This window comes from Pseudophryne corroboree, chromosome 1, assembly GCF_028390025.1.
Source record: "Pseudophryne corroboree isolate aPseCor3 chromosome 1, aPseCor3.hap2, whole genome shotgun sequence".
Lineage (NCBI taxonomy): Eukaryota > Metazoa > Chordata > Amphibia > Anura > Myobatrachidae > Pseudophryne > Pseudophryne corroboree.
In genome coordinates this window covers 241,457,058-241,472,816 of record NC_086444.1, presented here as the reverse complement: position 1 = coordinate 241,472,816, position 15,759 = coordinate 241,457,058, and the positions used below count along the sequence as shown (strand labels likewise).

General features: G+C 44.1%; 1 protein-coding gene across 7 annotated transcripts in view; it reads right to left on the bottom strand.

Annotated features, from left to right (window-relative positions):
* The window catches only part of COMMD10 (COMM domain containing 10), a 788,131-nt gene that overhangs the window by 560,821 nt on the left and 211,551 nt on the right, over positions 1-15,759 (bottom strand). For 6 of the 7 annotated variants that reach the window (XM_063964166.1, XM_063964165.1, XM_063964169.1 and 3 more), the window contains exon 5: positions 14,942-15,052. In XM_063964166.1, the coding sequence (XP_063820236.1) occupies positions 14,942-15,052 (111 nt within the window). Of the gene's footprint in view, positions 1-13,604; positions 13,632-14,941; positions 15,053-15,759 lie in introns of those variants that run through there. The other variant, XM_063964170.1, reaches the window with a different exon arrangement.

The following is a 15,759-nucleotide window of genomic DNA, read 5'->3' as shown; positions in this document are numbered from 1 at the left end:
AATACCTTTTGCATCAGTAACGAACTTAATTTCCAATACAGATCGACAAGGCATTGCAGCTTTATAAATGTGACTGTCACAAGGATTTCACCAGGGATAATTTAATATACAGGGTGGTCCATAAATGTGGAAACACCAATATAAAAAGGAAATGAGTAAGGAAATATTTATCTAGTGTCTACACATATGACATGGGAGTGGGTAAAACTTTTTAGGGTATGTAACTAGAATGCAGTATTTCTGTTGTTTTTTTGTTTTAATGTATCTTTATTTATAACACAAACAGAACATGTTGAGATTGTTTTGATATCTGGAGATATCAACACGTGCTATAGTAAATGATTTCGGGTGGTATTCATGTGACCGCCGGTCAGCTGACCGACAGTCACATGACCTCCTCCACCAGCCCGACGGGTCACTATCCCGACGGTCGGCATGCCGACCAACAGGGCCTATTTCCACTCGTCGGTGTCCACGACACCCATAGAGTGGGAATAGAACCCGTGGCGACCGCAGGTCGCCACCGACTCCGCAGCGCGGCGAGCGCAGCGAGCCCGCAAGCGGCTTGCTGCACTCGCCCCTCCCCGCCGGGATCCCGGCGTCGGTATGCTGTCGGGATCCCGGCGTCGGTAAGCTGACCGGCGGTCAGGAGACCGCCGGTCAGCAGTACTATACCCATGATTTCAACAAACATCACCCAAATAGGCCACCCATTAATCAAAGTGCAGTTGACAAACTCCTTGCCAAATTGAAAGAAACCTGATGAGTGGCAGATAAACCAAAAAGTGGATGACCAGAAACTGCTAAAGATGAAGCAACAACAACTGCTGTGCTACATTATTTTCAAAGAGCCCACAACGTAGTTCTTGTCGTCTGTGTCATGAATCTGGGGTTAGTTGTACGGCCATTTTGAGAATTTTGTCTACACATAAATGGCACCTCTACAAGATTAAGATGCTACAAAACCTGACTGAGGATGACCCAGACCGTTGAGTGTAGTTTAAACACTGGGTTATACAGCAACTTCAAATGAACCCTCTTTTTCCACATTAGGTATTGTTTAGTGATGTGGCAAATTTCTTTGTCAATGGTGAGTTAAACAAACAGAACCACGGGTACTGGTCAGAGACAAAACCTCACTGGATGGATGGCTGTGGGGTTGTAGCCTTGGCAAAACAGTTGGTATGGTGTGGTTTATGGGGTACTTGTATTGTGGGACCATTCTTCATTGATGGAACATTAAAAGCAGCACGTTACAGGAAGCTGTTGGATGAAGATATTTTTCTATCATTGTTATCAGAGGATGGGTCATATCCTAATTTCTTCCAGCAAGATGATGCCCCACCTCATTACGGATTCATTGCCAGGGAATATCTTGATGTGCAGTTTCCCAAGATCCCCCGATTTAACTCTGTTGGATTTCTTACTGTGGGGCTACATGCTGTGAAGATACAAGATCGTTATCATCTACAATAATACATTGATGATGCTTGTGCTCAGCCAGACATGTTGGCCAAGGTTCATCAGGAATGTGAAAAGAGAATAGCCTTAACACTGCTACATGGTGGACAGCACTCTGAACAAATCCTATAAACTTTGTTAAAACTCGAGAATTTATACAGATACGTTAAAATGAAGAACGCCATTGTTTTTCTTATGAAATTTTGCATTTGTTTGATGTCACATTACTATATTCCCAATTAAAACATTAGAGTTGCATCCAAAATGGCCGACTTCAAGATACCCTAAAAAGTTTTCCCCAACTCCCATATCATGTGTGTAGACACTGGATTAATAGTTCCTTACTCATTTCCATTTTTCTTTAAGTGTGTTTCCACACTTATAGACCACCCTGTATATAATGGGATCCGGTCAGGATTCTGGCTGTCAAAATACAGACGCCGTGAGCCAGACACAGGTAAGAATATTTCAGAAAACTAAACCAGTTTATGGTCTTGTTGTTTACTCCCTTATACCAGATTTTCATTCCAACCAGCCATGGAGTTGGCTGGTTGGGAAAGATAATCATTTAAATATGTGGCTAGCTTAATGGTGTGTACACATGGGGAGATATTTTCTTACGATTTTGACTATATAGTCAATATGGTAAGAAAGTAAGTGCCGATCGCAAGGTGAAAGTCACCTTGCGATCCCGATGAAATGCCGATGCGCGGTCCCGCGTGGTCGGCATCGCAAGCCTAGATAGACTGTGTAGGCAAGTCAATTTTGACTATCTCATAGAAAAGATAGTCAATATTGACACTTAGCCAAAATCGCACATAGTCCGTATCGCAAACACAGTCATTATGTGCTTGCGATGCTGACCTAGCCCCTATCGCATAGTGATAATCGGGGTTAGCCCGAATCTCACCGTGTGTATGCACCTTAAGAGTGCATGTTTTCAATATCTCCTTGCTGGGACACAGGTATATTCATTACAATCTGAGACATTTAAAATGTCCACAGGTGGTTCTAAGTCTTTTACTTGTGTTTCTGTGAAGAGACTGCACTATACAAAGATTTAACCTGAACTTGTCAAGGGAGCAATAAACATTCATAACTTGAGGGGGAAAAACAGTGAACTAGTAAACAGACCCTTGTATTATTAACTTAGGTGTATATTCTGTAGATAGCACTGGGACTGAACACTTGAACAATTGAGATAATCTTCATAAATAGATTACTTGAGGAAACTGAAAAACATACTCTGCATTTTGTTTTTGTTGCATACTTTATAAATTCTTAAGCAATTCTGTAAAACCTGCTGACTGCAAAGGGAATAAGAGTAGAAGCAACTGTATGGACAATTTCCAACAACATAGGAAGGATAGATGAGCAACAGTATAGCTCCCCATAGTGAAAATTCAGTTTGATACAATACCTACAGTAGCTGCACATATATCAGGCACTTATGGTAGTGCCAACATTGCAGGTTTTTGCGTGCAATTCATTGGAAGGTGAGGGAAAACTTGCAATGCTGACAGGATGCAATGTGCTGTTCTGGAATTGAACATTGCGTCAATATCGGGAACTGAAGCCCCCCCCCCCCCCCCCCCTTATCATACAGTATGTTTAACTACATTAATAACAGATATTAACACTCAGATAACCGCTTCAAGTATATTGGTGCCAGTCACTAAGACAAATGCTTGCATGTTCAGAACCGATGCATATTACAGTACATCATGAAGAACAGGAGATCGTACCATAGATGAAAAATGCACAAATGTATTCTACTGTACATACTATGGAGGAAATGCTTTGGTTGGCTGAAACGATAATCAAGAGAATGTAGACTATACATTTATTAGAAATTAGTGATATCATGTAGAATAAAGTCTCTACAAGCAGATCACTAGTTACACTTATTTAACAGTTACTTATATAGCGTCAGCATATACTGTTGTGCTTTACAATTGGAAACAAACATTAATAAAACAAGACTGGGTAATAACAGACAGACATAGAGGTAAGAGGGCCCTACTCGCAAGCTTGCAATCTATAGGAAAATAATCATTGACGCACAATAATAAGTGCCACATATAGCATATCGTACCAGACAGATTTCAGAGAGTCTTGGTGGGCTGTATGATCCAGTCACACAGCAGTGTTGGCCTGAGGTTAGTGGGATGTATGAGTGTAGAACTTGTGTGAGCAAATAACGTGTTTGTGGTGAATGTAGGCAAGTCTCACAAGTAGCTTGGAGGGAGTAGTCATGCTGATGAGTTGAGGACTCATGGGGTCACTCTGACCCGAACGGACGCTGCAGTTTGTCGCAGCGGTGCGATCGGGTCAGAACTGCGCATGTGCCGGCTCCGCAGTGGCAGGCAGAGGTGGTCGCTGGGCGGGGGGGGGGGGGCAGAATGGCGGTGTTTGGCCGCCATTTCGTGGGCGCGGTCCGGCCAACGCAGACGTGGCCGAACGGAGGGGCGGGCCGCAGCGGCTGCATGACGTCACACGCAGCCGATGTGGACCGGGGAGCGACGAGTAGCTCCTGGCCAGCACGCTAAAGCTGTGCTGATCGGGAGCTACTCTGGAAGTGCAATGGCATCGGGGCGGGATAGGGATGTTGAAAACAACCATAATTATGGTTGGGATAACAGAGTATAAAAAATAAAGGAGCCAGGGAGAAAATCCTGCTAGAATGCACTTCAAAAGATGTGAGCATGAGTGATGGAGCCTGTGAAAGAACTGCAAATGTGCAATATTAGGACAGTAATAGTCCAACCCCACCTTCTTTACAGTTTTCAGGCCTGGCAGTATGGGTGAAGTGTATAAGGGCTGCAGGAGGAGGAGTGTCAGAAGGTTGAGGTTTCTTGAAATAAAGAGGTCATGGATTAATTAATTACAAACAGAGTGTGCATTCCATAAGGCACATTTAAGTGATTTAGAGGGTGATGGAAGACACATGATGATATTAATTGAATTTCTAAACTGTTGTGAATCAGCTGCATGTGTATGGGGCATGTGGGTGGGGCCTGAATATGGTGATATATCAGCAGCTAAAAGTCGCAGAAAGATAGATATAATATTTCTAGGATTCGCATGAATGTTTATTGTGGCAGGTTGAGGATGTTACCATCAATATTTACAGATAAGAAAAAAGTTCATGAGTGTTAATAAGAGGTGGTGGATTACTGGGGAAGCAATTTTGCACAAGTGGATGACATGCAGCGAGAGTGAAGGATGTTATAGCGTTAGAGATGATACCATAGTGATGTGAATAAAAAAAAATAAGAATTTACTCACCGGTAATTCTATTTCTCGTAGTCCGTAGTGGATGCTGGGAACTCCGTAAGGATCATGGGGAATAGACGGGCTCCGCAGGAGACTGGGCACTCTAAAAGAAAGATTAGGTACTATCTGGTGTGCACTGGCTCCTCCCTCTATGCCCCTCCTCCAGACCTCAGTTAAAGAAACTGTGCCCGGAAGAGCTGACACAACAAGGAAAGGATTTGGAATCCAGGATAAGACTCATACCAGCCACACCAATCACACTGTACAACTTGTGAGAACCATACCCAGTTAACAGTATGAACAACAACTGAGCCTCAGTAACAGATGGCTCATAACAATAACCCTTAAGTTAAGCAATAACTATATACATGTATTGCAGAGAGTCCGCACTTGGGACGGGCGCCCAGCATCCACTACGGACTACGAGAAATAGAATTACCGGTGAGTAAATTCTTATTTTCTCTGACGTCCTAGTGGATGCTGGGAACTCCGTAAGGACCATGGGGATTATACCAAAGCTCCCAAACGGGCGGGAGAGTGCGGATGACTCTGCAGCACCGAATGAGCAAAGGCTAGGTCCTCCTCAGCCAGAATATCAAACTTGTAGAACTTAGCAAATGTGTTTGAACCCGACCAAGTAGCAACTCGGCAAAGCTTTAAAGCCGAGACCCCTCGGGCAGCCGCCCAAGAAGAGCCCACCTTCCTTGTGGAATGGGCTTTTACTGATTTAGGATGCGGTAACCCTGCCGCAGAATGAGCTTGCTGAATCGTGTTACAGATCCAGCGCGCAATAGTTTGCTTTGAAGCCAAAGCACCCAGTTTGTTGGGTGCATGCAGGATAAACAGCGAGTCAGTTTTCCTGACTCCAGCCGTCCTGGCTACATAGATTTTCAAAGCCCTGACTACGTCCAGCAACTTGGAAGCCTCCAAGTCCCGAGTAGCCGCAGGCACCACAATAGGTTGGTTCAAATGAAACGCTGATACCACCTTTGGGAGAAATTGGGGACGAGTCCTCAATTCTGCCCTGTCTATATGGAAGATCAGATAAGGGCTTTTATATGACAAAGCCGCCAATTCTGACACACGCCTAGCTGAAGCCAAGGCCAACAGCATGACCACCTTCCACGTGAGATACTTTAGCTCCACGGTCTTAAGTGGCTCAAACCAGTGTGATTTCAGGAAATCCAACACAACATTAAGATCCCAAGGTGCCACTGGAGGCACAAAAGGGGGCTGAATATGCCGCACTCCCTTAACAAACGTCTGAACTTCAGGCAGTGAAGCCAGTTCTTTTTGAAAGAAAATAGATAGGGCCGAAATCTGGACCTTTATGGATCCCAATTTTAGGCCCATAGTCACTCCTGACTGTAGGTAGTGCAGGAATCGACCCAGCTGGAATTCCTCTGTAGGGGCCATCCTGTCCTCACACCAAGCAACATATTTTCGCCATATACGGTGATAATGTTTTGCTGTCACGTCTTTCCTAGCATCAGCGTAGGAATAACTTCATCCGGAATGCCCTTTTCCGCTAGGATCCGGCGTTCAACCGCCATGCCGTCAAACGCAGCCGCGGTAAGTCTTGGAACAGACAGGGCCCCTGCTGTAACAGGTCCTGTCTGAGAGGCAGAGGCCATGGGTCCTCTGAGATCATTTCTTGTAGTTCTGGGTACCAAGTTCTTCTTGGCCAATCCAGAACGATGAGTATAGTTCTTACTTCTCTCTTTCTTACTATCCTCAGTACCTTGGGTATGAGAAAAAGAGGAGGGAACACATAAACCGACTGGTACACCCACGGTGTCACTAGTGCGTCCACAGCTATCGCCTGAGGGTCCCGTGACCTGGCGCAATATTTTTTTAGCTTTTTGTTGAGGCGGGACGCCATCATGTCCACCTGTGGCAGTTCCCAACGATTTACAATCTGTGTGAAGACTTCTTGATGAAGTCCCCACTCTCCCGGGTGGAGGTCGTGCCTGCTGAGGAAGTCTGCTTCCCAGTTGTCCACTCCCGGAATGAACACTGCTGACAGTGCTAGCACGTGATTCTCCGCCCATCGAAGAATCCTTGTGGCTTCTGCCATTGCCATCCTGCTTCTTGTGCCGCCCTGGCGGTTTACATGGGCGACCGCCGTGATGTTGCCTGACTGAATCAGTACAGATTGGTCTTGAAGCAGGGGCTCTGCTTGACTCAGGGCGTTGTAGATGGCCCTTAGTTCCAATATATTTATGTGTAGAGAGGTCTCAAGACTTGACCACTGTCCTTGGAAGTTTTTTCCCTGAGTGACTGCCCCCCATCCTCGGAGGCTTGCATCCGTGGTCACCAGGATCCAGTCCTGTATGCCGAACCTGCGTCCCTCGAGAAGATGAGCACTCTGCAGCCACCACAGCAGAGACAACCTGGCCCATGGGGACAGGGTGATCAACCGATGCATCTGAAGATGCGATCCGGACCATTTGTCCAACAGATCCCACTGAAAGATCCTTGCATGGAACCTGCCGAAGGGAATTGCTTCGTAAGAAGCCACCATCTTTCCCAGGACTCGCGTGCAGTGATGCACCGACACCTGTTTTGGTTTCAGGAGGTCCCTGACCAGAGATGACAATTCCTCGGCCTTCTCCTCCGGGAGAAACACCTTCTTCTGTTCTGTGTCCAGAATCATTCCCAGGAAAAGCAGACGCGTCGTAGGGATCAGCTGCGACTTTGGGATATTCAGAATCCAGCCGTGCTGTTGCAACAGTTCCTGAGAGAGTGATACACTGACCAACAACTGCTCTTTGGACCTCGCCTTTATGAGGAGATCGTCCAAGTACGGGATAATTATAACTCCCTTTCTTCGAAGGAGTATCATCATTTCGGCCATTACCTTGGTAAATATTCTCGGAGCCGTGGAGAGACCAAACGGCAACGTCTGGAATTGGTAATGACAGTTCTGTACCACAAACCTGAGGTACTCCTGGTGAGGTGGGAAAATGGGGACATGCAAGTAAGCATCCTTGATGTCTAGCGACACCATAAAATCCCCCTCTTCCAGGCTTGCAATAACCGCCCTGAGCGATTCCCTTTTGAACTTGAACTTCTTTATATAAGTGTTCAAGGATTTTAAATTCAGGATGAGTCTCACCGAACCGTCCGGTTTCGGTACCACAAACATTGTGGAATAGTAACCCCTGCCCTGTTGAAGGAGGGGGACCTTGATTATCACCTGCTGGAGGTACAGCTTGTGAATTGCCGCCAGTATTACCTCCCTTTCCCTGGGAGCAGCTGGCAAGGCTGATTTGAGGTAACGGCGAGGGGGAGTCGCCTCGAACTCCAGCTTGTATCCCTGAGATACAATTTGTACAGCCCATAGATCCACTTGTGAGCGAACCCACTGGTTGCTGAAGTTTCGGAGACGTGCCCCCACCGCACCTGGCTTCGCCTGTGGAGCCCCAACGTCATGCGGTGGACTTAGTGGAAGCAGGGGAGGATTTTTGTTCCTGGGAACTGGCCGCCTGGTGCAGCTTCTTTCCTCTACCCTTGCCTCTGGCCAGAAAGGATGCTCCTCTGACCTGCTTGCCTTTCTGAGGCCGAAAGGACTGCATTTGATAATACGGTGCTTTCTTAGGCTGTGAGGGAACCTGAGGCAAAAAAGTCGACTTCCCAGCAGTTGCTGTGGATACGAGGTCCGAGAGACCGTCCCCAAATAGTTCCTCACCCTTATAAGGCAAAACCTCCATGTGTTTTTTAGAATCAGCATCACCTGTCCACTGCCGAGTCCATAATACTCTCCTGGCAGAAATGGACATTGCATTAATTCTAGATGCCAGCAGGCAAATGTCCCTCTGTGCATCCCGCATATATAAGACGACGTCTTTTATATGTTCGATGGTTAGCAAAATAGTATCACTGTCGAGGGAATCAATGTTGTCTGACAGGGTATCAGTCCATGCTGCTGCAGCACTACACATCCAGGCTGAAGCAATAGCAGGTCTCAGTAGAGTACCAGAGTGTGTATACACAGACTTCAGGATAGCTTCCTGCTTTCTATCCGCAGGATCCTTTAGGGCGGCCGTATCCTGAGACGGCAGTGCCACCCTTTTAGATAAGTGTGTTAGCGCCTTGTCCACCCTAGGGGATGTTTCCCAACGTAACCTATCCGTTGGCGGGAAAGGGTACGTCATCAGTAACCTCTAAGAAATCACTAATCAGGGTAACTCCACGCTTCTTCACACAAATCATTTAATTCATCAGATGGGGGAAAAGTCACTGGCTGCTTTTTCTCCCCAAACATAATACCCCTTTTGGTGGTAACCGGGTTAATATCAGAAATGTGCAATACATCTTTCATTGCAGTAATCATGCATCGGATGGCTTTTGTAGACTGTACATTTGTCTCATCCTCATCTACACTGGAGTCAGACTCCGTGTCGACATCTGTGTCTACCATCAGAGCTAGCGGGCGTTTATGAGCCCCTGACGGCTTCTGAGTCGCCTGGGCAGGCGCGGGCTGAGACCCCGGCTGTCCCAAGGCTGCTGCGTCATCAAACCTTTTATGTAAGGAGTTGACACTGTCGGTTAAGACCTTCCACATATCCATCCAATCAGGTGTCGGCCCCGTCGGGGGCGACATCACATGTATCTGCCCCTGCTCCACGTAACCCTCCTCATCAAACATGTCGACACAGCCGTACCGACACACCGCACACACACAGGGAATGCTCAGACTGAGGACAGGACCACAAAGTCCTTTGGGGAGACAGAGAGAGAGTATGCCAGCACACACCACAGCGCTATATAACACGGGGATTTACACTGTTAATAAGTGATTTTCCCAATAGCTGCTTGTTTGTATCGATTTGCGCCTAAATTTATGTGCCCCCCCCCTCTTTTTAACCCGTCTTGTACCAGGATACTGCAGGGGAGAGCCTGGGGAGCATGCTTCCAGCGGAGCTGTGAAGGGAAAATGGCGCTGGTGTGCTGAGGAAGAAGGCCCCGCCCCCTCAGCGGCGGGCTTCTGTCCCGCGTTTTCTTTAACTTAATGGCGGGGGTTTTTACACATATACAGTTAACTGACTGTATTATGTGTATATTTAGCCAAAAGGTAATATAATTGCTGCCCAGGGCGCCCCCCCCAGCGCCCTGCACCCAACAGTGACCGGAGTGTGTGGTGTGCTGTGGGAGCAATGGTGCACAGCTGCAGTGCTGTGCGCTACCTTAATGAAGACCGGAGTCTTCTGCCGCCGATTTCATCTCCTTCTTCTGTCTTCTGGCTCTGCAAGGGGGGCGGCGGCGCGGCTCCGGGAACGGACGATCGAGGTCAGGCCCTGTGTTCGAACCCTCTGGAGCTAATGGTGTCCAGTAGCCTAAGAAGCACAAGCTAGCTGCACGCAGGTAGGTTTGCTTCTCTCCCCTCAGTCTCACGTAGCAGTGAGTCTGTTGCCAGCAGATCTCACTGAAAATAAAAAACCTAACAAATACTTTCTTTCTAGCAAGCTCAGGAGAGCCCACTAGGAGCACCCAGCTCTTGCCGGGCACATATTCTAACTGAGGTCAGGAGGAGGGGCATAGAGGGAGGAGCCAGTGCACACCAGATAGTACCTAATCTTTCTTTTAGAGTGCCCAGTCTCCTGCGGAGCCCGTCTATTCCCCATGGTCCTTACGGAGTTCCCAGCATCCACTAGGACGTCAGAGAAAATAGTGATACACTGTGATTTATAAATCTTAAGTAAAAGGTAAGGAAATACAAAAATTTAAAGTTTAAAACAACCTATTTACATTGTCCAAGATAATGAGATAAAGTGACTCAGTGTCAAACTGTAGAGGGTGAAAATGGTTTTTGCCTGTTCTCCAATGTTAGCACACTGTTAGTTCAACTGTAGGCTTAACAGTTAAGTTATACATGGTGTGATTAAACAGCTCTAGTCTTAATGTTAGGATATTAAGTCAATTGGACAACTGAGCAAAGGAGTTAAACTGCACTGTGTTAGACTATGTAAAAACCAGGCCAGTATGCTGTCATAAGGGGAAGTAGTTAATATCCCGGCGGTCATGAAATCACTGAACTGTATTCGCATAAATATACTAAATGATGCCTCCATTGCATGAAATTAACAGGTGCAAGTCAATCCCGGGAATTAGACTCTTTAAATGAAACTTGTACACATTAAGGGTAATTTACAAAATGCACACATGAAACAGTATTCCAAATGCTCTACTTTGACTTCATAGAAGTGCATGGATTAGTCAGTCAAGATTGCGGTTTATAAAGCAAATGTTTATCCCATCCGAAGGGAGAAACAAGATTCCATTTAGCAGGACAACATTATTTAAATGAGGTATAAGGGAAGAATGAGAGCATTTAAAAGGGAAATCTCCTGCTTTAGATTGCACACTGCCTTTTCCTGCCCATAATTTACGCCCAGGTGATCAGATCTCACCCCTTTACTTCTAACAGGGTTCACTTTGCACCTTCCATTTGTCAGCGTCAGATAAATTGGATGAAGGCATTTTTTAATACAGGTCACAAATAGCTTAGTTTGATTTGGTCACATGCGACTGCAACTTATTTGCATGTTTTAATATAGGTTGAAAGTTATATTAAGATTAACAATGGTTAAGTTTGTGACTTGTAAATACAGTATATAACATTGGTACATTTAAAAAGGGATTTCCAACTAAAAGTAATAATACTATTTACACTGTGTACTATATGGATAAAAGTGATTTGCGTACACAGTATGCTACGTACTGTTGGGACTTAATCTGTTCCTTAACTCAATAGGATGACTCCGGTGGTCTTGCGGAAGTGATCGCATCATGCGGCTATTAAATTTGATAGATACAAAGTTCTTACATTAAAAAATGTAGTTTTCACCTACATCTACATGCTCATGTTTAGACTTGTTTAAATCAGCATAAAAAAGACACATTGTTTTATGTAAATACCAAATATCTACTACATATATCCAGCTACACAGACAAACGTTCCTGACCTATATGACGTTGAGTATACACAGATTCCTGCCTGTATCCAATGACTTTATTCCACAAGAACTGTACCCAATGACTTTATTCCACAAGAACTACATGAATGCCAGTTTATAAATTGTGTGAGCTCTGACTCTGAAGGTCATAGAGCATTCTGTATAGAAGCTTAGGACAGCATTGTCCATTCACATGCGTATTGTATTGGCGGTACTTAAGTTTTATTTTATGGAATAAGTAGCTCTTTGTGCTTTGGAACCACATGGTCGGATTGGACTACATAATTATGACAAAGTAGACGACTTTAACACTTTTGCCACACTTAGGGGTCAATTCAGTTAGGTGTGAGCTGGGTCCTGCAAGCTGTTCTTATGGTAAACTTGCACAGCAAATTGCTTGTGCAATTCAATTCCAAACTCACATCCCTCTGTGCAGGTAAAAGGGTTGGGCTTATGTTAAAGTAAAAATGGCAGGACACATAGAACCTGTGGTACACCCCTCCTGGTGAATAATCATTCAATTGGAGTGGTTTAAGGAACATAATTTAGCAATAAAGACATGTCAGTTTTCAGGTGATTTTTTCTAAAAAGTTTAATCACTGGTCTACAAAAATAAACTGAATCTAAATGTATTTTTCATGCTGAATTCAAATATGCAGTAAGATTTTTTCCATCGGGCAGGTTTTTTGTGTGACATACATTACTACTAATTTAATAAAATGTTAAATGCTAAATGATATATATGCACCTCATTCTGGCTGACCTAAAAAGTTGTAGATGATGATTTTCGGGCATATTTTGCCCTTGGGATGTCGTTCTTCATGGTCGAGCAACAGTCAGCCAGCATACTGGAACTCTATTTGCCTTACTACCTCTTTTCCATCATAGAAATCTGCTAATGGAAACACTGGCCATGCCCATTCACTGACAGTCACAACATTTTCTGGGAAGAAGTCTAGGTGGGAGTCCAAGAAGTGTTGCATCCCATAGCTTTGTATGAAGTCACTAGATCACTCACTGTATCACAATAGTTTTCTGCTTTATGATTTTCAAGAAAACAAGAACAGAAATTTCTGAATGACAACCAGGCTGCTTTTTGCAGTGGATTTAACAGTTCCCGAAATTGTCAACATTCATTAGTGATCTTATTTGTGGTCCTATAACAATTACTTCTTTCAGTTTTGCATCACTTACCTTTGGAAATGTAGATTTCAAATGCATAAATGCAGCACAGTATATCAATTGCTTTTACAAATTGTTTCATCAGTCCTACAGTAGGGAAGCAAATACGCTTTTTCAGGAGCCACTAAAAGGGGTAACACATGTTTCTGCCCAGGAATAAGAGATTCACGTTCAGGCCATTGTTTTCTAATGTAGTTGAATGACCTTCAAATCACTTCATATTAAGGTTGAGTATCCCATATCGAAATATTCCAAAATACAGATTTTTTTTTGAGTTAGACTGAGATAGTGAAACCTTTGTTTTCTGATGGCTCAATGTATACAAACTTTGTTTAATACACAAAGTTATTAAAAATATTGTATTAAATGACCTTCAGGCTGTGTGTATAAGGTGTATATAAAACATAAATGATTTTTGTGCATGTACACAAACTTTGTTTAATGCACAAAATTATTAAAAACATTGATTAAAATTACCTTCAGGCTGTGTGTATAAGGTGTATATGAAACATAAATGCATTCTGTGCTTAGACTTGGGTCCCATCGCCATGCTATCTCATTATGGTATGCAATTATTCCAAAATACGGAAAAATCCGATATCCAAAATACTTCTGGGTCCAAGCATTTTGGATATGGGATACTCAACCTGTATAACACTTGTAGTTTTCATACTGGATTTTATCTATAAGCAAATTCATATTTTCAGACGTCTCTTTCATGTCAGTGGCATGCACTACAGGTCATAAAGAACACTAAAATATGAAGAAAAAAAAAAAGCACCAGTCACAAACACACTATGCCTGATGGAAACATTCTTATCACATATTTGAATTCAGAATTTAAAACTGCACTAGAGTCACTGATCAGTTTTTTTGTGTTGACCAGTGTAATTGATAAAATGATGTGGGACATGTATATATAGGTACTTGATTGATGGAGGAATGGTTTTAGAACTTGTATTTTGGAGCTAAAAAGCATTTCTCCAACTTCTTACAAAACAATATTAAAAAAATATATCACTTTAGAGACGTTTTCTGGCCACCAAAATGCTGGAAAGACTTTCATTTGATGTAAAACGTGCTTGCTATAAATTTTTCATGAATAATATAACGTGTCAATATCAGCATTTGACAACTTTTAAGAACCTGCAGTACTTTTCTTATGGCCACTAACAGCCTTCTGTATGGTCCTGCTATCTCAGATGCCAGTTTTTTGAGGTCCAGGATGGTTTCCCCACTGTCTCCTGCACTTGTCCAGGTCGCCTTTTGTATAAAAGTAGCACAATCTCACCACAAGTCCTGTCAATTGGTATTTTTAATTGAATCCCACATTTCTCAGGTGCGCTCATTTACGCAATGTTTGCGAGACTTATACACACTTGCTTTTGTAAACTCACTCCTATTGAAGTAACCCCTTTGACTATACAATACCGATGGCGGGATCCTGGTTGTTACATGGCCAGCAGGGGGGGAGAGCAGCGAAGCCCCTTGTGGGCTCTTTGCAGCTTCTATTCCCACTCTATGGGTGTCGTGGACACCCAGAAGTGGGAATATTCCCTGTTGGTCGGCATGCCGCCCGGCGGGATTTTCAGATGCCGGGATCCCAGCGTTGGTATTCCGACCGGTGGTCTCCTGACCGCCGGTCACATAACCACATCCCGTTCATCACATGTTTCAGCTTTTAAACGGCATACATTCTTTAAATAGACCCATGGTGATACAAGTGTAATTTCTAGTCCAAACATGAGCCAACACCCCTACTACACATGTTAAGACCACAAACCATATTGCACATTTACAGGGTTGTTCTCTATATTATCTTACTGCAAACTTTGGGTTTAAAATAATGCCAGGGGGTACTTTGGATTATAACTTCACTTTTAAATGTAAAACTGTCATGCTTAGCAACAGATACAATACACAAACTTCAAATACTGTGTCCTTTAATTAACCCATTCTAAGAAAAAGGAACCATAGTGGTTACTTTGCACTGCTAAGACCTTATTTCACAGGATGCCCAGAGGAGAGAGGGGAAGTGCTCAGTAGCAGATGTGTCTTCCTACCTTTGTGTCTTCGGTGCTAACTCCAAGTTCTAGCACAGCCTGGGGAGATTTCATCTTTGCTTGGGTGGATTGAGCCATCTGGAGGTTGAGCTGCCAGGCAGTTGTCTCCAGCTAGACAACAAAACACAAAAAGCAATAGTTTTTTTATTCTATGTGCTTCTGAGTTCATATAGACAAAGTCGAACAGCAGTTTTGGCAAACTGAGAATATAATTATAAAGCATTTCCTTCTTTGTGCCATCTGTGTCATTGTTCTTGGCAATCAGTTTCAATATATTACCTAAAATAAGATTTTACTTACCGATAAATCTATTTCTCGGAGTCCGTAGTGGATGCTGGGGTTCCTGAAAGGACCATGGGGAATAGCGGCTCCGCAGGAGACAGGGCACAAAAAGTAAAGCTTTTTCAGATCAGGTGGTGTGCACTGGCTCCTCCCCCTATGACCCTCCTCCAGACTCCAGTTAGGTACTGTGCCCGGACGAGCGTACACAATAAGGGAGGATTTTGAATCCCGGGTAAGACTCATACCAGCCACACCAATCACACCGTACAACCTGTGATCTAAACCCAGTTAACAGTATGATAACAGCGGAGCCTCTGAAAGATGGCTTCCTTCAACAATAACCCGAATTAGTTAACAATAACTATGTACAATTTATGCAGATAATCCGCACTTGGGATGGGCGCCCAGCATCCACTACGGACTCCGAGAAATAGATTTATCGGTAAGTAAAATCTTATTTTCTCTATCGTCCTAGTGGATGCTGGGGTTCCTGAAAGGACCATGGGGATTATACCAAAGCTCCCAAACGGGCGGGA